The 22,915-nt window shown below is 46.5% G+C and overlaps 2 protein-coding genes across 2 annotated transcripts in view; both read left to right on the top strand.

Annotated features, from left to right (window-relative positions):
* NWD1 (NACHT and WD repeat domain containing 1) overlaps positions 1-3,750 on the top strand; it is a 53,988-nt gene extending 50,238 nt beyond the window's left edge. Inside the window, exon 20 of the mRNA XM_016157821.2 lies at positions 1,099-3,750. Coding sequence (XP_016013307.2) covers positions 1,099-1,397 — 299 coding nt within the window. The 3' untranslated portion in view covers positions 1,398-3,750. The remainder of the gene's footprint in view (positions 1-1,098) is intronic.
* Positions 3,751-8,410: 4,660 nt separating this feature from the next.
* SIN3B (SIN3 transcription regulator family member B) overlaps positions 8,411-22,915 on the top strand; it is a 36,791-nt gene continuing 22,286 nt past the window's right edge. Inside the window, exons 1-5 of the mRNA XM_016157772.2 lie at positions 8,411-8,535; positions 8,779-8,885; positions 9,830-9,983; positions 16,102-16,302; positions 20,592-20,735. Coding sequence (XP_016013258.1) covers positions 8,434-8,535; positions 8,779-8,885; positions 9,830-9,983; positions 16,102-16,302; positions 20,592-20,735 — 708 coding nt within the window. The 5' untranslated portion in view covers positions 8,411-8,433. The remainder of the gene's footprint in view (positions 8,536-8,778; positions 8,886-9,829; positions 9,984-16,101; positions 16,303-20,591; positions 20,736-22,915) is intronic.

Raw genomic sequence — 22,915 nt, forward strand, 5'->3', positions numbered from 1 at the left:
CCCGAAGGGTGTAGGGTGGAACTGGGTATGGGAAAATAAGGGTGTCAAGCCACGAACAGCTACATTCCAATGTGGAGCTGAGCAGCCTGAGAATTTTCAACCCAGACCTGATCTTCCAGGTGGTTTTGAAGGCACATTTATCACTGTAGGAGGGTAGAACATATTTCATTTAATAGTTTATAGTTCATTTAATAGATTTGTAACATTTACATATGAGCCTTGATTCATTCTCTTGCCCCTGGTCCCATAAATGCCAGGGGCGACTTGTTTAAGACCAACCACTTTGAAAACCCCACATCTCTTGGTCAATTCCGTATTACACTAAAGGCGCACTAGCAAGAGTTAACATTTCTTGTTTGCTGGGTGTGCTGGGTACTCTTACCAACCCATTTAATTCTCTCAACAGCCACCCCCATTTTACAGAGCAAAAACTGAGGCTCCGAGAAATGGGGCGACTTGTTCGAATCTGGTATGCCTGGTCCCCATATTACCTTTGTCACCTTCCTACACTATCTCCTGTAAAAAGGGAATCCATACAACACTGGCAGGAAGATAGAAGTCATTGCTATCCCTGTTTGACACGAAGAAGCTGAAGTTCAGAGAGCTTAAGGGACTTACTGAAGGTCACAAAGCAAGTAAGAGACTGAATGAATATCAGGTAGAGCTGAATACATCATAATCGAATATATCATAATTGAATATATTGTAGTATAGCAATGATGCCTAGCAAAAAGTCACAGTTGGCTCAGAAACAGAGGTATGTAGATAGCGGCCTTAAAAGCCCATCCTAAGCAGGTTCACATCTTCTCTTCCTACTCCTACTCAAATGATAATATCTACTGGACTCATTCTGGGCTAAAAACTGATACTGATATGCATGATGTCTTCGATTCTTCAGAATTCCCCTCAGCAGGTACGTATGTTCAGTTATCATTCCCATAATGAAGATGAAGCAAGAGGAACTCCTAGAGTTCAGATGTCATACCTGAGCCAGCTGCAGGGATTTGACCCCATGCAGCCAACTCTCGGATGTCTGAGATCGGACCTCTGTGGCCCCAGTTTTCTTATTTGTGCGGCCCTGCCCTCTACCCCCTACAGGCACCCTGCTGGCTGTCCAGTTTGTCCATGCCCTGGTGAACAGAATCATCCCAACCAACAACGGCTTCATTGCCCCCACCAGACATGGCTATCTGATCCGCGAACGATTCCAGTGTCCCTCGTCAAGAGCCTCACAGCAAGAACCTCTCAAGAACTTCAGGAAGGCGGTATGGATGATCAAGTCAAGGAGGAGAGAAGAACTGGCTGCTGCGGGGGCGCTGCAGGATGCGGAATCGAGGAGTGCCCAGGGAAATGAATGCAAATCAAACAAACGCTCACAAGTCTGCCTGATAGTGTAGAGCCACCCACAGGGACATGGGGCTCCATGAGTTAGCTCCATTCATTCTGGCCGAAGCAAAGAGAATGCATGTGTTGCTGTATATGCGGACCCAGACATTGCTTCTTACCATTTTTCCATTCCTCTCTCCTCCACGTCGGCTCCATTTGCAGGTCTGCCACCTCCAGGTTTGCAACAAGGTGGCCAAGTTCAGTAGAAAAGAGAAATTCCTTTTTCCAACAGTTTGAACTAAAGTCCCAGCCTTGATTCAATTGGTCCCAATTGGCTCATATGCCCATCCTGGAACCAGGAGAATGGGAGAATGCAGCACTGTGTTTGGCCAGCTTGACCCAATGCCTACCTGGGTTGAGGCTGGAGTCAACACCACCCAACTATGTGGACTGAGAATGAGAGAGGCTATTTCTAGGAGGAAAATTTGGGGCGCTGGTACCAGGCAAAGTGGGGATGGTGGATGTGAGACTGACCAAACCACAGATGTGGACCACAGAGCTTTTCAATTTATAAAGCACCAGGTGTTATAGTCTGATTCTTATCACAGCCCGTACTTTAGTGGGCAGGAGTTTCTGCATCCATTTTACAGACGAGGTAACCGAGCCTTACAGAGGTAGCTGTGATTTGCTCAAGGTCATAGCCTTAGATGCAAGAGCTCTGAAAAACGAGAGCCAGGAGCCGTCCTGTCCCAACCCTTCTTGGCTCACCTCACTCCAATTTAATCTCGAAAGCATGACCATCTATTCCACCAGTGGCACGCTCAAATGTCCAAAGGGGCCAATGAGAAATCTGGATGATTGTCGTGCACCTGGGTGAGGAGACAAGCCTGATGGAGATGGTGGGAATGCAAAGGGCACGTGCTCTGTCTCAGGTGGGCATGGACACCCCGACTTTAATAGAAACCCCATGGGGAAAGCATCCCACTTTTGTCAGGAATCCAGACTTGAATGCAAAATGTTCCCATTTTTAAAAGTTGGTAATTGGCTCAAATTTATATCTCTAGGCACATTTGGCATGTGTGTCTCTAGTTCATGAGCTGACTTCATGACCCAAACTGGCATTGAAACAATAAACCTGTTAGAATCTTCCAGCTCTACTCCCAAACTTGGAGGATAGAGATTTTTTTTTTTTTTAATCTTAAAAACTGGAGGCTCTTGGAAGCAGATGGAAAGAACTGCAGACATCTCCCTGCCGTACTTTTGGACCATCTCTGCCCTATGCAAGTTCAACAGTCCAATTGTTTCCATTCCACTGAAACAGAGCTTTCTTCTTTGCCCATAGCCTTCTAATAGCCCCACTTGCTTCTGGCGCTTTTGCTGTAAAAACAGGAGAGTCCAGATCTTCCAGGTGCTATTCCTTCTTCCCTCCGTGGGATTCAGAGTTTCAGAAAAAGTAACTTTAGAAACAGAAGTTTTTGAGCTGGATATGATCCTACTGACTGTTTTGGTTCAACCCGAACCAAGGAGGGTTTTCGCAGTTCTGCAAATTAGCACCAAATTCCATTAAAAATATTTTAAACTGTGTGCTCAGGTGCATTGGGCAAGAGGTTTTAAGGTGCTGAAGATAATTAACTTGGGGTTCTCCTGCCATCTCCATTTAACTTAGATTTTAAGGGGAGCCCTTGAAAAGATAGCTACTGTTTGCCACCAGTCCTCTGTGAATCAAGGAACAAAGTGGGTGTTATGACCAAGTAAGATTTCAGCAACAACTTCTGGTTTAAAATGTGTGTGTGCATCTCAACGGCCTTAGTGAGAATCAATTGGTTTGTACATAAACTAAATTGAACATATGAAAGGAATTTTTACTAATAAAATGCTACTCCAAATTATTGCTTATATTGTGACTTTGCAGTAAGTTTTCACTCGAGAAAGAGTATGGTTGCTATGAATGTTTGTGCTTGGAGAAGTAACTTACCTGAGATCTCCCAGCCATGGAGAAGCCCGGATGAGAGTGTGATTATCAAAATCCCCACCTTGCTCTCTTACGCTAAGCAGGGCCAATCATCCAAACTGGGACACTTTTTAAGCATAAAAAGGGATGTTTTTAACAATTACTCCCAGACTATAGAAATAGGCTGGAGTATCCCAAGACAACAGAAATTTATAGCCCTTCTACCCGTAGCAGGAATAAACTTATGTTATATTCTAGAGACTTTTTAAAATAGAGATATAAATGACATATAACATTATGTTAGTTTCAGATGTATAACATAATCATTGGATAAATGTATACATAACAAAATGATCACCATAATGAGTCTAGTGCATATCCATCACCACATAATTACAATTACTTTTTTTTTGTTTGTCTGTTTCTTGGTTGCTACTCTGTCTTAATTGGTTTTGTTTGTTTATTAAGGTATAATTGGTATGTTTGTTTATTAAAGTATAATTGGTATGTTTATTAAAGCATAATTAAGGTATGTTTATTAAGGTATAACATATTAGTTTCATATATACAACATAATAATTCAATATTTGTATATATTACAAAATTATCACCACAATGAGTCCAGTTAGCATCCACTGCCACTCGAAGTTACAAAAAGTTTTTTCTTGTGATGAGAAATTTTAAGATCTGTTCTCTTAGCAGCTTTCAAACATACAGTCTTGTTAACTACAACTATCATGTTGGACAGTACATCCCCAGAACTAACTTATTTTATAATTGGAAGCTTATGATCACATTCACCCATTTTAAACCCACCCCTCACCCACTCCTCTGGCAACCGCCAGTCTGTTCTTTGTATCTATGAATGGGTTAAGTTTCTTTTTTAATTTTAAAATTTACTTTATTTTAATATGCTAAAGACTATTTACTTATTTCAACTTGAAAATGTTCAAACTTACAGGAGACTTGCATTGTGAGGACAATGACCACGCATTTACTCACTACTGGGATCCAACAATTATCACCTTCCGTCTTCCGAGAAAACCATTTCAAAGTGAGACATTTCAGACACTAAGTTTAAGGAGGCACCAAAAAACTTAGCAATCAAGATAAATAATATTTTATTACCATGTTTTTTAAAAATAAAATGAATAAAGAGTACATGATGAACAAAATATCAACATTTTAAATAAAAATGGGATCTGACCTTGTATTTGTACAAACCTGCCTCACTCGTCTCACCCTAATTCCAGACCTGTTGAAATTAAGACACCTTATCTATAAATACATCAGGACAAGTCTTCTAGGAATAAGGTCATTCTCCTACATAAGCACACACATCTATGAAAACTAGTAATTGTTATTTAATATCTTACGAGGCATCCTTAGTTTTCCTAATTAGCCCTAAAACATCTTTTATAGCATTTCTTTCCAACTGGGACCCAATCAAGATTTGTTTATGCATTGTATTTAGTTGTTTTGTCTCTTTAGTTCCTTTTATTCTAGAGCAGGATTCAGTAAACCATGGCCTGTGAGACTGTCGTCTGTTTCTGTAAATAAAGTTTTATTGGGACATGGACACGTGCATCACTTACACATTGCCTGTGGCTGCTTTCATGCTACAGTGACAGAGAATTATGGCCCCAGTGCCAAAAATATCTGCCATCTGGCCCTTTACAGAAAAGCGTACCGACCCTGGTATTAAGGCTTGATTAGATTCAGCGTAAATGTTTTCTTAAAAACATTTTGTTAATAGACTTTAATTTTTAGAGCGGTTTTAGGTTCACAGCAAAACTGATGGGAAGTACAGAGACTTCCCACATACCCTCCGCCCCTATACATGCATAATCTCCCCATTATCAACATTCCCCAACGGAATGGTACATTTGTTACAACTGATGAACCTACATGGACACATCATTATCACAGGGTAAACATTTTTGACAAGGCTACTTGATAGGAGTATTTCTTATCTATTGCTGCATAACAAATTACCACAAACTTTGTAGCTAAAAATCATAGCCAATTTTTATTTCACGTTTCCGTGGGTCAGGAATCCAGATGCGCTATGGCTGGGTTCTCTGTGCAGGGCCTCACAATATGTCAGTGGGGCTGGGAGCTCATTGAGAGGCCCAGGGTCCTCTTCCATGCTCATTCAGATTATTGGCTGAATTAAGCTCTCGTAGCTGTGGGACTGAGGACCTCAGCTCCTAGAGGCTATCCACAACAGCACTGGTTCCTCCCTCAAGGGCAGAAGAATTGCATCTGTCTGATGCTTCAAGGCTTTGACCGCCAGACTGTCTTTTAAAGGATGTCCTGATTAGGTCAGGCCCACCCAGAGTAATCTCCCTTTTGATGAACTCACCATTGACTCATTTGGGACCCTAAATACATCTGCAAAATCTCTTGACCTTTGCCATGTGGCGTCACCTAATCTCAGGAGTGACATCCATTATACTCCTAGGCCCCATCCACACCCCAAGATGGGGGGAGGGTTAGATGAGGCACACACGCCAGGAAGGAGAATCTCTGGGGTCCATGTTGGAATTTTGCCACAACATAATCCTAAACTTTAGAGATTTGGGTCCTAAAATCTGCCACCTGGGAACACTTAGATTAGTTCAAAATAAGATCTTTTGATCTTGTCTTCTTAACCTCACCAAAACACTGTCCAACAAAAGACCTACCTAAGAATCTTACCTTAATGTTAAATTTGATAAATGGTAAGGCAATTTGTGTTCCAAAGCTGGTCTAGCTGAACTGTCAGCTCTAAGGTTTTCAACTTAATCTGTGTAGATGAAAATAGTAAAGAAAAAAATGTAGCTTGGAAATGTCTTACGCCTTATAAAAATAAGAATGAAAAGATGTACGTGTACTATTGTCCGCATGTGGACACGTGCATACGGAAATACACGTACAGGTTCTATAACAGTATGGGGGACAAAAGAGTGCCATGACCATTATGGGAAAATACACCCTACCGTCCAGGACACTTAACCCAGTCTAGCAGCGAATGAGGAAGACTTTTTGGAGGAGCCGGCATTTTAGCTGAGTTCTGAAGAATGCACACATGCACATACACATACACACAGGAGAACAGGATTGTGGTTGCCTGTTCTCCAAATGAGTGAGGGTTTTCTTTGAGCACATGATATCTATGAAAAGAATGGAAAACAAAAGTGGTCCCTAAAATTTGAATAGAATCTCACTTCTTCGGTGCAAGGGGTATTGTATGATGACCCTGTTGGCGTGTCAGAAGCCCATACATGTTGGTCCTCCAGAACAGTGCCTAATAGGTTGCCAGACAGCATTAGTGTGACAAGGACTGTCCAGACATCTAGTGGCCTCCAAGGGCTTAGTCTGCCTTAGCTGCTTTTCCTACAGGAATGTGCTCAAACCAAGCAGAATTCCTTTCTAGGCTGGGAGCCATGAATCCTCATTGCTTCCTTCATTCTCACCTCCACATCCAGCCAATACCATATACTTTCTGCTTTACCTTCTAAATATCACCACTTTCCACCCCTCTCTCCACTTTAATTGCTCCCACCCTAGTCTGAGCTACCATCATCCTTTGCTTAAACAATGGAACAGTCTCCCTGCACCTTCCCTGGCTTCCCTCCAGTCACTTCCCAGTCAGAGCATTTGTGAAATGCCAAGACCAAAATTCTTAATTCATCCCATCAAGATGAGTGGACTGCCCCCTCTGGCCTCTCCACACTTATCCTGCACCCTCTTCCCACTCCCACACTCCCTTGCAGTTTTTAAACACTGGACTTTTTTTTTTTTTTTTTTTAGTTCAGATATATTATGTTCCTTCCCATGGCAGGGCCTTTGCACAGCTGTTCCCTCTGACTTTCATGGTGAATGTCTACACATCCTTTAGAACTCAGCTAGAATGCCACCTCCTCCAGGAAGCCTTCCTCATCCCCTGCTAGACTGTGTTATGTCCTGAAGTGGTAGGGTGTATTTTCCCATAATAGTCATGGCATTATTTTGTCCCCTATGCTATTCCAGACCCTGGCCACGCCCCAACTTCTGGAGTCTTTTTGCACTCCTCTTCAATTAGGGAAAGACTTCATCTGGCCACTATGGAAAGGCTGCAATGGAAAAGATTCCCTGTGACTTCCGAAACTGGATCAGACTCGGTGACATGTGGCTTCCACCTGGCTCGTGTTCCTCTCAGAACGATGGTGCTTGGAACCCAGCTGTCCTGTTGTGAGGAAGCTATGGCTGCATTAGGAGGCCCCAGCATGGGTCTCAGCCTATACAGCAGCAAGTGACAAACAGGTTAGTAAAATTTCAGAGGATTCTGGACCCAGCCTTCCAGCTGACACCACGGGGCAAGATATGAGCTATTTCTGCCAAGCCTGCCCAAACTGCAGATTGGAGAACTATTCCATGCCTGACACCTAGCACAGTGCCTGGTAAATGATAAACTCACTGCCAATGTGTCCTCGGCTTTTCTGCACCTCTTCACAAATAAAAAGTGATATGTGGTCATTGATCGAATGTTCGTTTATTTGATAAATGCTCACTGATGTCAGAAATTTGTGTTAGAGATGAAGCACGAAAAAGACATGTACAAGGGACCGTGGGAGGGCAGAGGAAGGGGCCATTCCAGTGTGTTTTGAAGGACACATAGGGCTGTGTTTAGGCTGCTGTGTGCCCATACTCCATTATCACATCAACCCTGGAAAGCGGGGGGTCCATCGCCATTTTTTAGTAAATACATCAGGCTCTGCGGACTTCGGCATCTGTCTCATCTACTCCCCTGCTGCTGTAGCGCAAAAGCAGAGATGATAAGTAAAGAGCGGCCGTGCATGTGTTCCAATAAAACTTTACTTACAAACACTGAAATTTGAATTTCTGAATTTTCACGTGTCACGAAAGTCTTTGCTTTGGGATTTTTCCCAACTTCTACAAAATATAAAAACCATTCTTAACGTGCTCGTGAGGCCGGGCAAAAGCAGGCAGCAGGCCTGGTTTGCCCACCCGAGCTATACTAGTACTTCAGTTTTAGGGACAAGAGCCCAAGGCGAGGTCCTCAAGCAGCCGCCCCTCTTGACTTCATCAGGCCGCGCCCCCAGGGCGGAGGCAGCGCATGCGCGGCCAGCCAGCAGGCGGGGGCGGGGCAGGCAGCGGCTCGCACTTCCAACATGGCGCACGCTGGCGGTGGCGGCGGCCCCGCGGGCAGGGGGCTGAGCGGCGCCCGCTGGGGTCGCTCGGGCTCCGGGGGCCACGAGAAGCTGCCAGTGCACGTGAGTGGCGCCCCAGCCCTCCCTCGGGGACCCCGTCGTCCGGGCCCTGCAGGCCTGCGACCCCCACCCGGGCCCCACCCGGCCCCTCCTCAGCCTCCCCTCTGCGCGGCCCGGGACCCCCGACCCCTCACCCAGGCTCCTCGGAGGACCTCTCGGAGGTCCCTCTCCCTGCCAGGGACCTCTGCCCCTCGTCCCCTCCGCTGACCCCGGCGCACCGGGACCCCCCCACCTCCCTTCCCGCAGGTGGAGGACGCCCTCACCTACCTAGACCAGGTGAAGATCCGTTTCGGCAGCGACCCTGCCACTTACAACGGCTTCCTGGAGATCATGAAGGAATTCAAAAGCCAGAGGTACCGATGGGGCCCCTCCCCACCCCGGGGGGCCGCCCTCGGGCTGAGGAGGGTGGGAGCCCCCCAACTGGGTGACCTTGCACAGGTCGAGAGAACCTCTCAGAGCCTCAGTTCCTTCCTCTAAAAAACGGGAGTGGAGAGCCCTCCCTTGCAGAGCTGAATTCCTGGAAGGAGGGCAGGTATCAGGGTGAGGCAAGAGAAGCTAATCTGACCAGCAGAGTCGGAGCCTGCCTTTCTTCAGAATGTTGATTTTTAAATGAATTTTGTTCATCCAGGACTTTTAAAAATGATTTTCCTCCAAGCTCTGCATTAAAATGTTATGTATCTTAATTGTTGAATGTTTCGGCACCCTCTCTCCCTTAAATCTTGTCCCCAAGGTGAGTGCTGCACTAGTCTCAGGCCTGCTAGGAAGTTATGCACATAAAATGCTTAGTAAGGGACCTGGCTCTTTTGAAGGCGCTTAAAACACATTAACTGTTTTCGCAGGCGTAGAGTCAGGAGGGTTAGAGCTCCATAGAGGACCTCGCGATCATGCCCATGTTTGCCAGGAGGCTTAGTGAGGCTTAGAGTGAGCCAGGGGCAGAGACAGGACTAGAACTATTAGGTTCTCCATTGTCACAGCCCCACCATGCTGCTTCTCCCTCTGAGGAAATATGGCAGAGCTAGCCTGGTTTCCTTCCACAAGCATGATGATAAGGGTTTGGCCCCCACTACAGAAGTGAGAGACACCATCCCTCTGTGGTTCTCTTCAGGAGGGCACAGGGAGCCCAGCCCTGGCTGCTTTGGAAGTAGAACACAGTCAGCAGAATCACCCCTGTCACATTTTAGAGTGTTTCACTATCGTTGAGAAGCTGGTTATGTGGCACTGTTAAGAGAGTTAGGAGTAGATTTTGTTTTTAATTTCCTCCTTGAGACAGTTTTGCCTACTTTATTCTTTGTTTCAGCATTGATACTCCTGGAGTCATCCGACGAGTCTCACAGCTGTTCCACGAACACCCTGACCTCATTGTTGGATTCAATGCTTTCCTCCCCCTCGGATACAGAATCGACATTCCCAAGAATGGCAAGTTAAACATACAGTCGCCTCTGTCCAGCCAGGTATGGCACTGCACTGGTCTGAGTGATCCCAGCCATAACACGGCCTGCCCTGGTACTCAGGTTGGGCAGCACGTCTCGTATATCGCATTGCCAGAAAGCCGGTGACAATCTGGTCTTTTTCTAGACATGCTAATCATTCCTAGCACAAATCAAAATAGATCGAAACACCTACACAGTCAGTCTCAGCTTCCCAAATTGATCCATTTGGAGGATTTAAATAAAGAGTGGATGTGTTAGTGCATATCAGGGAGGCATTCTTCTAACATAGTTTTATGTCCAGTCAAAATAACTGCATCCTTGGTGGCCATGGTCTTGGCCTGAGGCTTTTCCTATGAACGCACTGGGTAGGCCACACTCGTACTTGGGCATGTGGTCACTCCGATGCCACCCCCAAAGTGAAGTGGTTGGAGTGTGGGTGTCGGTGGCCATTATTATTATTGCTGTGCTGCATTTAATTGCCAGCCAGGTCATTGGCTCAGCTCAGGCTTGTGGCTTAGGTCCCTTTCTTGGTGACAGCTTGCTCCCTCCTCTGCAATCTGAAAGCCTGTTTGAGCTTTACTTTTATAAAGTTACCATTGTTTTCTCCACCTCAACCCTGTTGCCGTTCAAAGTATAAGCTTTGTTGTGGAGGAGTTGGCCAGAGCTTTGGAGGATGTTTAGCAGTGTCCTTGACTCTATCCACTACGCCCTCCACCAATGAAGACAGTCAGAAATGTCACCATTGTCACATGTCTCCTGGGAGCAAAATTGTCCCCATTGAGAACCACTGGTCTGAATGAACTAGCTCTCAATGTCCTCCATCTCTGCCCTAAGGGTTTTAGTGAGAAAGGTAAAAATCTGCCACAGAAAGCATTTTGCAGGTTTCTCCTCTTTTGGAGGAGTGTCCTGTCACTGAGGGGGTTAGATCCAGAAGGAGAACAGCAAGAGGCCTACACAAGCAAGCTCCGCCTTCAGCGTCTTGTTAAAGCCAAAGAGTACTTCTCAGTTTTAAAAAAGGAACTTGGAAGCCTGTAGCCGCTGAATTCCAAACAACCTCCATTTCACATTTGTGAATGGAGCCCCAGGATTCAGATGTGGGGCTCCTGTCTCCAGGGATAAAAGCCTCGGCAGGATTAACCTCCGGAACAATCACGGCTGTGGGAGAAAACCAGCCTTGTTGGCAGCATTGTGCATGGAGCACTTTGTGTATCTGAAGCACCCTATAAAAGCGGGGTGTTGTTCCCATTGCTTGCTATGAAAGAGCACAATCCAGGACCTGAATTGCGCTCCCCATGTGGAAATGGCTTGTCTCAATCCCTGATTAGCTGAGGGCAGAGAGCGAAGTCATTCCACCCTCCAGGGTACTACAGCTAAACTGCACAGAGTGGGCCCTTCCTCCCCACACCCCCCCAGAGAGCTGTGGGGCCCCTGCTGTTCCACACACTCCAGAGAGGACTGTGGTGGAGATAACAGACCAGACCAGTCTTGTCTCCCCCTGGGTGGCTTGGGTGACAAAGGTCCATTAATTTGAGGAAAGACATGAGAGGACTTACTTAACAGCCACTTATCAGGGCTTTATAATCTCACTGCAGCCACATGTAGGGCCCCCTCTATCAGCTGGAGAGGTTCATTCGGGAACATACCAGCCCACTCAATTTCAGTCAACGCTGAGGACCTGCAGGGTTTCCAGCCCCACTTCTCAGCAGTTCTCCTTTCCTGACATAAGCGAGATGTCCTTCTGGCTTCCTGGAGTCCTTGCAGAGGCCACAATAGTCAGAGATCATTACAGGGCTCCCCACGTGCCAATGCCCTGGTGATTTCTTTTTAATTGGTTTTTGTAGACTCACTATTTTGAAGCACAGCTTTGTCTTTTTTTTTTTTTTTTTTTTCCATTTTTCACCTCGTCATGAATCCTGTCAACTACAGACAAGGAGGAAGTAGCTCCTAGGTGCCGAGGAAGAGAAATAAGGGCATCCCAGCCTCTGGGGAGCCCTTCGTGCAGGGCTTTTGAGCCTTCGCACCATTGCCATTGGGCCTGGATCATTCTCATTGAGGTGTCCTATGCACTGTAGGAGGCTGAGGGGCATCCCCTCTCCACATGGCACAAGTAGCTCACCCTCCTCCAGTGCGACAAGTTAAGAATGTCTGCAGTGTTGCCAGGTGGCCCCTGCGGGGCAGAATCACCCCAGCTGAGAACACTAGTCTAAAAGGGAAGACAGAGATGTGCCATGACGTGTGAAGCATGGCCACAGGAGAGCCAGGGAACTATGGTGGGAGAATGTTCCTGGCTGGAGCCGCAGCCTCCAGTGTCAGTGCCATTTGGATGTGGTCATTTGGGCCTGAGTTGTTACGTCACCTCCACAGAAAGCCCCCCACTCTCACCCCCAAGTATTTGCATTGTGCTGTTTTATATATTTCAAAATAGGAAAGTCAGGAAAAGAAATAAAAAATCCACTGTTCCTTGTTGATTTGCCTTCCCTGGCAAACTGGGAGTCCTCCAGATCAGGCAGGACCCTCGTCTGCCTGGGTCACAACTGTGTCACCATTTCAGGATGGTGCCGGGCACATGATGGGATGAGACACTGGATGTCAGTGGGTCCCATCGAGGGCAAACCCTGCCTCCTAGGAGCCATCCCTTTTCTGTTTGGCTGGGAAAACAGCCAGCTTGGACAGAGATGAAAAAATTAACCTTTAGGGACAGCTCGTCCGATAAGTAGCCCTGTTGTATTCAAAGGGAGGCCTACTGTCTTCTCTCTGGGAAGGGTCATTTGGAGTTCTGTCAGTTCCTGGCAGGTTGTCTCTCAGTTTGTGCCTAAGTCACCCATGGAGCAGGTGTAGACCGCCTCTGCATCGGGCCCTCAGAGTGCTTGCATGGACTCGTGAGATGCAGATGGACAGCTATGAAATATTCAAGGGAGTTCAGCACTGCACGCAAAAGACAGCAGGGGCAGGGCTTGAGGGGAACGGGAGCCATGCCTGCGTCCGGTGGGGAGGGGTCTTCCTGGTGGTGGGAGTAAAGACCTGAGGTGGGAATGAGTGGGTGTGCTTGAGGAACAGCCAGTGTGGTCAGGGCGTGAAGAGGAAAGGGTGGGAAAGAGAACCAGGAATGTGGGAAGTCAGAGAGTTCTGGAAAGGCCACTCTGCTGTGCTGGAAGTGGACTGAGAGGCAGAGGGGATCGGCAAGGCAGGGAGGGGCTCCATGTGATCCAGACAGAGTGCGATGATGGTACAGACCGGGGATGGGATGTCCTTGAGAGTGAGAAGTCCGAGGTGATCCAGGACGCCTGTGCCTCTGGGTGAAAGTTGCTGTCCCGCAGAGATGACATGTCTGAGGAGGAGTGTGGGGGTTGCTGCTCTGTGCTTGGAATGTGATGTTTGATGAGGTGTCGTAAATATTGAGGCGGGGCTGTGTGTAGACAGATGGACGAGTCAGCCATGAGGGGTGGCTTATCAGCATCTAGGAAACATTTCTAACTTCCTGGACCAGAGCAGGCAAAGAAGAAAAAGACTGAATGTTCTAGAAGATTCAGAGCAGAGATTTGGCAGGCTATGGTCCGTGGGCCAAATCCAGCTTGTTTTATGGCTTGTGTTTTTTACATTTTCCTAAGAGTATGTTAAAATTTTTTAATTGTAATTTTCATATAAAATTCATCATCATAATCATTTTATAGTGTCCAATTCAGTGGTTTTTAGTATATTCAGTATCACACAACTGCCACCAATTCCAGAATGTGTCTATCACCCCAGGAAGAAACTGTACCCCCGATTATCCCCTGACGGCCACTGTTCACTTTCTGTCTCTCTAGAGTTGCCTATTCTGGACATTTCATGTAAATGGAATCATACACTATATAACCTTTTGGGTCTGGCTTCCTTCAGTCAGCATGACATTTTTGAGGTTCGTTCATATTGTATCAGAGCTTCCATGAATCAGAATATCATTCTTTTTTATGGCCAAAAATATTCCGCTATGTAGATGGACCACATTTTGTGCTTTCATTCATCGGCTGATAGACACTTGGGTGATTTCCACCATTTGGCAATTGTGACTAGTGCCACTATGAACGTGTGTACAAGGATTTGTTTGAGCATCTGTTTTCAGTTCTTTGGGGTTGATATCTGGGAGTGGAATTGCTGGTTCACATGATAACTATGTTTAACTTATTAAAGACCCACCAGACTGTGCCATAGGGGATGCGCCATTATTGTCTGGCCCATTTTGTGAAGCCCTGGTCTCTAGGGATGGTTCTCTGTCTTGTTACATTTGACTCACTCCAGGGGGTTGTAACAGGCATGTGGTGCCTGAAAATGTCCCGTTAGAGTGGTTGTGAGCTTCCTGTGAGCACACAGCCTCCTCCGAAGCAAACTCTAACCCCAGGGCTACTCCCTCCCCCTGCTCCTTCTAGCTCTTTCCACCCAAGGCAATCAGGAAGAGGATCCCCAGAGTATCTTAGAATGAATTCCACTGGCAGGGAGAAATGGCATTAAGAATGGTGACTGCTCTGGATCTGTTGTGTCTCTGATCTACTCAGCTCAGACTTTCTAGATTGCCTCTATAGCCACTGTTATAGGTTGAACTGTGTTCCCCTCAAATTCTTACGTTGATGTCCTAACTCTCAGTGCATTAGAATGTGCCTGTATTTGGAGATAGGGTCTTTACAGAGGTAATTAAGGTAAAATAAAGCCCTCAGGGTAACCCCTAATCCAGTCAAACTGGTGTCCTTATAAGAAGAGGAAATTTGGACACACACAGAGAGACCCAGGGATGTGTGTCCATGGATGACCATGTGAGGACACTGCGAGAAGGTGGCCATCTCAAGCCAAGAGGCCCTGGGAAAAACCAACCTTGAACTTGTACTCCAGGCTCCTGAACTGTGAGGAAATAAGTTTATGTTGTTGAAGCCACCGGCCTACGTTATTTTGTTGTGGCAGCCCAACCTGGCTCGTATACCCACCCCGACGATGGCAGTGCACCCAGCTTTCCCCACCTTGCTGGAGCCTTCCGGTCAGCAGTTGGTATAGGAGAAGCGCCGTGCACTTAGACAATGGAAACAGTAGACTTAGTTTGTTCCTTCATTGGTCACCTGCTCATTCCCAGCATTGGAGAAAGCCCGCTCTGTTCCAAGCTCTGTTGCAGGCTATGGGGACGCAGTCATGAACAAAGTAAGAATCTCTGCCCTTGTGGTGTTTGCCATCTGGTCAGGGTGGACAGATTACAAAATAAGTATGTGTAGGAAGGTGATGCGTGCCATGGAGTAAAATAGAGCAAGGAAGAGGCTCGGAGTGCTGGGAGACAGTGGCATTTTAGTTTGGCATAGGGTGGTTCCAGAAGACTTCTTGAGAACCAGGCCACACATGCTGGGGACCTGCAGGATGCCAAGGGTCACTCCTAATGGCCCAGCCTTGGTCAGTGGTAGAGAGAGGCGGTCATCAAAACCACATGCAAAATTCCAGTTTCGAAACATAAACATCACCTCTTTTGGGGAGTGGTCCTGTCCCACCACAAATTAGGATTCTGAGTGCATAGGAAAGAGACGCGTGTGGCTATTTTTTATTTTTATTTATATTGATAGAAAAACACGCAAATAGAGGGCATGCTTGATGACTGATCAGGGCCCATCTCAAGTGACTTGCCCTGGGCTTAGCGCCAAAAGTCCTGCAAACATGGGCAGCCTAGACGGCTGGCCCCCCTTACCTACTGAAAGCAGATTCTTTTATACCTGAAATGGGCTGGCAAAAGACTTTTTTTATAAAGAGCCCAAACTCCACTCCAGAAAGGATTAAACAATCCACATTTTATACTTTACTCCCGAACACTAATTTTTCAAAGTGTAGAGTGTGTCAGACCTTCATGTTCTCTCTAAATCGATTGGGAAAGGTCGGGTGGATGCGAGTCCAGGAGACTCTCCCAGGAGCATGTCAGCCCGCAGAAGGCTGAGGAGGAGCTGTCAGCATGTTCTGTGCCTGCTCCCCATTCCTCCCTCCAGGCCCCCAGAAGTAACCTTTTTCTACATCTAATTAAAACACTTGGCTCTATGTTAGGTTTTGCTTGTTCTTGTACAGACGGTGGCTGGGTCTGGCGTTTGTCACAGTCTGTTCCTGGTGTTGGGCTGACAGTAACTCTCTGTCATGTTGTCAGGAGAATTCGCACAACCACAGTGACTGTGCTGAGAACTTCAAGCAACAGCTGCTGTACAAGGAGGACAAAGCCCAGGTGCCCTTGGAGTCGGATTCCGTGGAGTTCAACAATGCCATCAGCTACGTGAACAAGATTAAGACCCGCTTTCTGGACCACCCTGAGATCTACAGGTCATTCTTAGAGATACTGCACACTTACCAGGTAAGAGGTCTTGGGTCACACTTCTGGCTGTTCGTGGCCAGTGGTAGAGGCAGACAGTCATCAAATGGCCAGTGCATTGGAAGCTTTCAGATTTTCTTGTTTGAATTCATGAAATCCTGTAAAAATCTGATAAGCTTTTTTTGCATTAATTTTTTTTACTGTGACAAAATATACATAACATAAAACTTACCATGTTAATCATTAAGAAGTATACAGTTCATGGCGTTAAGTACATCCACATTGTCATGCAGCCATCATCACCATCCATCTCCCGAACTCTTCATCTTACAAAACTGAAACTCTGTCCCCATTAAAAATGAACTCCCCATCCCTTTCCCTCAGCCCCTGGCACCCACCATTCTACTTTCTGTCTCCATGAATTTGACTCCTCCAGGGACCTCACATAAGTGGGATCATACAGTATTTATCCTTTTGTAACTTGGTTTATTTCACTCAGCATAATGTCTTTTAAGGTTCATCCATATTGTAGCACGTGTCAGAATGTCCTTCCTTTTTTAAGGCTGAATGATATTCCATTGTGTGCATGGACCACATTTTGTTTATTCATTCATCTGTTGATGGACCCTTGGGTTGCTTCCACATTTTGGCTGCTGCGAACATGGGTGTACAAATACCTGTTGGAGTTCTGTTTAGCTTTTATTTTAATTTACTCCTTGAGTAAATTTGTACCTTCGCGCCGAAGAAGTACTAAGAAACACACATCAGAGGGATTTTAAAAGAACCTAGGGGACACTCTTTTTATAAGATAATTCCGTCATTGTTTAGGCCACACAGCTTTTATTTTTGCTCATTACAACTGGGCCCTGTGCCAGGTGCTGGGGTGACAGAGATGAATGGTTGCTACTGCTTGGGAGTTCAGTCTAGAGGTGGGAGAAACTTAGAGATGATTGGGGCAGAAAAGAAGGGAAGTGCATAGAAGTATGTCAGTCTTAACTGTTGCCAACCGCTTGGGGGGCCAGGGAGAGAATGTTAAGGTCAAATCTTGACAAATGGGTCAGAACCATCAGGCTGACAAGTACAGATGAAAGGTGGATGCTCGGTGTTTGGAACAGCCTGCAAAGGTCCAGGGGTCAGAGCAGATAGCTGGCTTCAGGGGAATTGACAGGAAGTGTGGGAAGGCCAGTGGCAAGAGACATCTGTGTCATGCAAGGAGCTTGGGTGTCATCCTCTTCCAGACATGGAGTTTCTGATGCCTTTTATTTTTCTAAGCAGAACCCACTTTTATTTTCTGCATTCCTCTGAGAATTTATTTGAGCCAAACTGACAACATATGCCAGGGTGCAAGATCTTAAATGCTCTGGAAAATAACAGTTTTGTAGCTTTTTTGCTTTTGAAATTAAGGAGGAGACTAAGGAAGATTGGAGAAAGCGAGGGATTGGATACCAGGATAGGTAACAAGATTATGTGCTCTCTTGAGGGTTAGTACCTCCTTTGAGGGGTATTCTGGCATTTCAAAGGTGTGTTAACATGTGCACAAGAAGAATGGACAGGGCTGGCTTAAAACCTTTCACAAAAGAAGTTATAGGCCTGGGGCATGATGACCCACTGTGACCTGCTGAGTTAGGAATTTATGATCAGATCACTCTATGAGGTTACTTTCCCTAGAACCCCTTTTTTTGTCAGCGGTTCCCCTTGTTGGTCATAAGCAGCATCCACTTTTAAAAACAAAGCCTACTGTACAACCTTGATAAGTAAAGAACTGAGATTCTTTTTAGCATAAATGTTTAATATCGGGTTGATAGCTTTTGCTTCCTGTAAACCCAGTGGAGCTGTTTTGACACAAACTTGCCTTCGGCAGTGCTGGCAACGTGCGGGGCCCCATCAAGTGCATGGTGCTCTATGGCAGTGAGACTTGCTTCTCACAAATGAGCGGTTGCAGTGGCAGCTGTGAACATCCAATCTGTGTGAGGAGGTGATGTGTGGGATCATAGGGGCTTATGGGTCCTTCACAGATTCCATGGGGTCATCACAGCTTCGGGGTTGGAAGGATCATTAGTAAGAAGCCTGCGAAGTGTCTGTTCTGCAGTGGGAATCAAGGCAGAGATGTTAGACTCATTCAAGGTCAGAGTGATGAGCCACAGACTCAGTCAGAGGAGACTCATCAGGGAGGATAAAGCTTGGCGTCTTCCAACGAGAGCCTCTGGGAGTTGTATAGAAACACAGGTGCCTGGGCCTCACACCAGAGTTGCAACTCCTCAGGGTCAGCCCAGCGTCTGCATTTTAAACAAGCTCCCTGGCGACGCTGACCTCAGTTTGTCCATTTCTTCAGAGGAGCTGGAAGTCTGAATTTTCATGTGAATTATACTGGTTTTAGAACATTGGTTTGGACTTATAAAAGACCAAGAGGCCCAAAGTTAGCAGCTCTAGGTAAATTTGGCCCTGTATTACTGTGTTTCCGTCTCTGTCGGGCTTTGGTTCAGACCTTAGCTCTGCCACCTGCCCCTTCAGAGTCCTTTCCCTCATCTCCCTGAACCCAGGTTCTAATCCGCAAAATGGCTGTAACGCTGGCGGTGCTGACCCATGGGTTGAATGTGGTCAACAGAGGTCATCCGCTCACAGTGCCTGCCTCCGGTCAGCCATGGGCAGTTGGTCTCCATTATCCAACTTAATACATGTGCCCAGTGTGTGTTTAGATAGGTACAGCCAGTTCTGCCCTGATGTGACATGTGACATTCATTAAAATGACTTCGCTATGCAAGTTTGCACAACCACAGAACTTATGAGAAAACGGAGGGCACAACACTGGGAATCTGTCAGTGCACATTTAAAAAAAAGATAGGCACCTACTAAAAATGGTAGTGCCATTCATTATGCACATTAAAAGGCTAAGAATGACACAAATACTAGAGCACCTGTGACACTTTACTCTGGAAAGACCTGAGGCTCACGTGTGGGTGTGGGAAGGTTGCAGCCTATGGGTCACCGCAAGGTGCTGGGAGGAGGGATCCTGAAATGGGATGGGTCGTAGTAACCCCTGATGGCTCGGGCGGGTGGCCCTTAACAGATGTTGAAGGGCCATGGATGGGGGGGTGTTTTCCCACGCTGCTCAGGTCAGCCCGGTGCGATTTTCTACACTCACCCAGGATTTCTCCCACATAAGCAATCACAAAATTCACACTGCACTGATATCATTCCTTAGTACATGTATCAAATGCTAAAGCTTTGCATGTTCCAAACAACGATTAGAGCAGAACTGACCATCTCTGAGGGAGCATTCCCAGAACGCGCGGCCCCAGGTCAGGGTGCGCACCTGTCACATGGTCGTAGGGAGAGCCACGTTTCCCTCTGCCCGGTTGTGCCTGTCTCCTTTCCACCTACTGGAAACCACATTCCTTTCATCTTTGTCGATCTGATGAGTGAAGTGGTGCTGTTTTAAGTTGTATTTCTTTAAACATCACTCAGTTTGGTCATTGTATTCATGTGTTTAGAGATAACTTGTGTTTATTCTCTGAACTGACTGGTCTTCGCCTGTTTTTTCTTTGGCTTTCAAGTGTCCCAGTAACTTTGGTGGTGGGGGGAGGCACTTATCCTTTTCCCCCTCCTAAGTAGGTGCTATGGGTGCAGGGTTGAAAACCAGCTTCCCTCAGTGTGCTGGGGCCAGGAGTGGGAGACACACCGAGGTTGGCTCATTCCCCTTTGTAGCTGGGGGTGGGCATGGCCTGCGTTCCAGGAGAGCCTCAGCCTCAGTGCCTCTTGCTCAGTCACATTCTCAGGTGTAAAGTCGACAGGGACTTATTTTTAAGGTCCAGCTTGAGTTCTGCTTGTTGCTTTCAATCCAGGTCCCCTCCAGTCCTCATCTTGTTGCTTTGAGCTCTGGGTCAGGTTGTCTTCCTTCAGCCCTCAGGTCTTGGGGACAGGATAAACAGGTCCCTTGGTGTGGAAAGTCACTTCCCTTTCTCTTCACCCACTCCTCTTCAAGGCCTAGTGCTAGCTCTGTGCCTCTCTGCCCAGCAGAACATGCCCCCTTGTCCATGGGAGTGCTGGGACCAGGTCCTTCATGACTGTGCCCCTGCCCATGTCCCTTCCACACTCCTAGCTCAGGCCTCGTCCGTGGCCAGGGCTCAGACCGTGTTGCGGAGCACTGTTGGGAGGTAAGCACGGAGTACTGTTCTCTAGACAAGAGTGTCTGCTGCAGGGCACCCCGAGATGTCAGCAGGGCGGTGGGGCTGGACCCCTCTTCTCCTCCACAGTAGAATGCCTGAATGTCACAGCCTGGGTGCCTGGTGCCTTGGCTAACGACCTGTTTTCCCTTTCCCAACAATCGGCAGAAGGAGCAGCTGAGCACAAAGGGCCGGCCCTTCCGAGGCATGTCTGAAGAGGAGGTGTTCACTGAGGTGGCCAACCTCTTTCGGGGCCAAGAGGACCTGCTCTCCGAGTTTGGACAGTTCTTGCCCGAAGCCAAGCGGTCCCTGGTGAGTACAGAGCGCCCACCCGGCCTGTGGGCCATATTCTCAGCCGGTGCAGCCCCAGGGCCAGGCCAAGATAGTCTGACCCCTAGGACATGCTGGATTCCCCCAGGAGCTGCACAGGGTACAGACACCCACAGGCCCCCGTGCAGGCTCCTGTCACAGGCTCTGCCTCCACGTCAAGCTAGAGTAGATCCCGAAGAGAGTTTCTCTACTGACAATGCCAGTTGGTGAGGGCTGGCTTGGGAGGCAAAGACGAAGGGACCTCATTTTCCTCCTGACTGCTGTCCAGGACTGCAGAGCCACCTGCCTGTAACCAGGGCCCTGAGGAGGAATGGAGGGCCCACCACCTCCCACTCTGGAGGGACCAGGTGGGGCTGGGCAGGGACTTGGCAATGAAGGGGGTGGGGGGCGGCAGAGAGCAGAGGAGGGGCCTGGGGCAGGGACTGGGACAGGGACGGCACAGACTGCACTGTCGGTCCTTCTCCCCCTGCCGTGGCCTGAGGCCCATTAGGCTGCTCTTTTCTGTTTCCTCTTTTTCTTTTCCATGAACATAAGGGTTTTTTTTTTTTTAATTGAAGTGAAATTTATGTAACATAAAATTTACCATTTTAAAGTATGTAATTTAGTGCCATGTAATGCATTCACAGTGTTGAATAACCGCCACCTCTATCTAGTTCTGGAACATTGACATCGCCCCAGAAGGAAACCCTGTCCCTATGAGCAATCACTCCCCAGCCCCCTCCCCCAGCCCCTGACAGCCGCCAATCTGCTTTCCATCTCTGTGGATTTGCCTCTTTGGACATTTCATGTAAATGGAATTATACAACGTGTTTTTTGTGTGTCTGGCTTTTCTCAACATGGTGTTTTAAGTTTCAGTCACGTCGTAGCATGTATCAGTGCTTCATTCATTCCTTTTTGCGGCTGAGTAATATTCCCTTGTGTGGATGGAGCACATTTCGTTTATCCACTCATTCACTGGTAGACATTTAGGTCATTTCTACTTTTTGACAATTGTGAGTAGTGCCGCTGTGCACATACGCGTACAGGATTTGCTTGAGTCTCTGTTTTCAATTCCTTGGTGTCTATACCCAGGATTGGAATTGCTGTGTCATATCAAAATTCTGTGTTTAAGTTTGGAGGAACTGCCAAACTTTTTTCCATAATGGCCGCATCATTTTATGTTCTCACTAGCAGTATTCTAGGGTTTCAGTTTCTCCACAACGTTGCCATTTCAATTTCGCCACAACGCTGTTCTTATATCTTCTTTGGAGAAATAGCCACTCATGTCCTTTACTCATTTTTTAGTTTGTGTCTCCGTTGTTGAGTTGTAAGAGTTCCTTATGTTTCTGGACACTAGACCCTCATCAGATATTTTTCTTCATTTTGTATTTCATCTTTTCACTTTCTTGTTAGTGTTCTTTGATACCTATATGTTTTAAATTTCAGTCAATTCCAATTACTTATTTTTTCTTTTGTTGTTCATGTTTTAGTGTCAAATTTAAGAATTTATTACCAAATATTCTGAGGTCAGGAAGATTTCCACCTATGTTTTCTTCTAATAGTTTTATAGTTTTAGCTCTTATATTGAGGTCGTTTATCCATTTTGAGTTAGTATTTGTGTGTGATGTGAGCTAAGGGTCTGACTTCATTGTTTTGTATCTGGAGATCCGGTTGTCCCAGCACCACTTGTTGAAAAACTGTTCTTCTGTTCCCATTAAACGGTTGTGGCACCCTGTTGAAAATAAATGGCCATAGTTGTATGGGTTTATTTCTGGGCTCTCCATTCTGATCCATTGACCTCCATGTCTGTCTTACGCCAGCACCAGACTGTGTTGATTATTATAGCTTTATAGTAAGTTTGGAATAAGGAAGTGTGAGTCTTCCAACTTCGTTCTTGTTTTCCAAGATTGTTTTGACTATTCAGGGCCCGTTGCATTTCCATGTGAATTTGAAGATCAGTTTTTCCATTTCTGTGAGAAAGGCCATAGAGATCTTAAAAGCGATTGAATTGCATTTGTCAACTGTTTGGGGAAATAGTGTCATCTTAACAATACTAAGCCTTCCCATTTATGAATATGCAGCATCTTTTCATTTATTTAAATCTTTAATTTCTTTTAGAAATCCTTTCTTAGTTTTCAGTATACATGTCTTATACCGCCTTGGTTAAATTTATTCATAAGTAT

Source organism: Rousettus aegyptiacus, unplaced genomic scaffold (genome assembly GCF_014176215.1).
Source record: "Rousettus aegyptiacus isolate mRouAeg1 unplaced genomic scaffold, mRouAeg1.p scaffold_m13_p_16, whole genome shotgun sequence".
NCBI classification, from domain to species: Eukaryota; Metazoa; Chordata; class Mammalia; order Chiroptera; family Pteropodidae; genus Rousettus; species Rousettus aegyptiacus.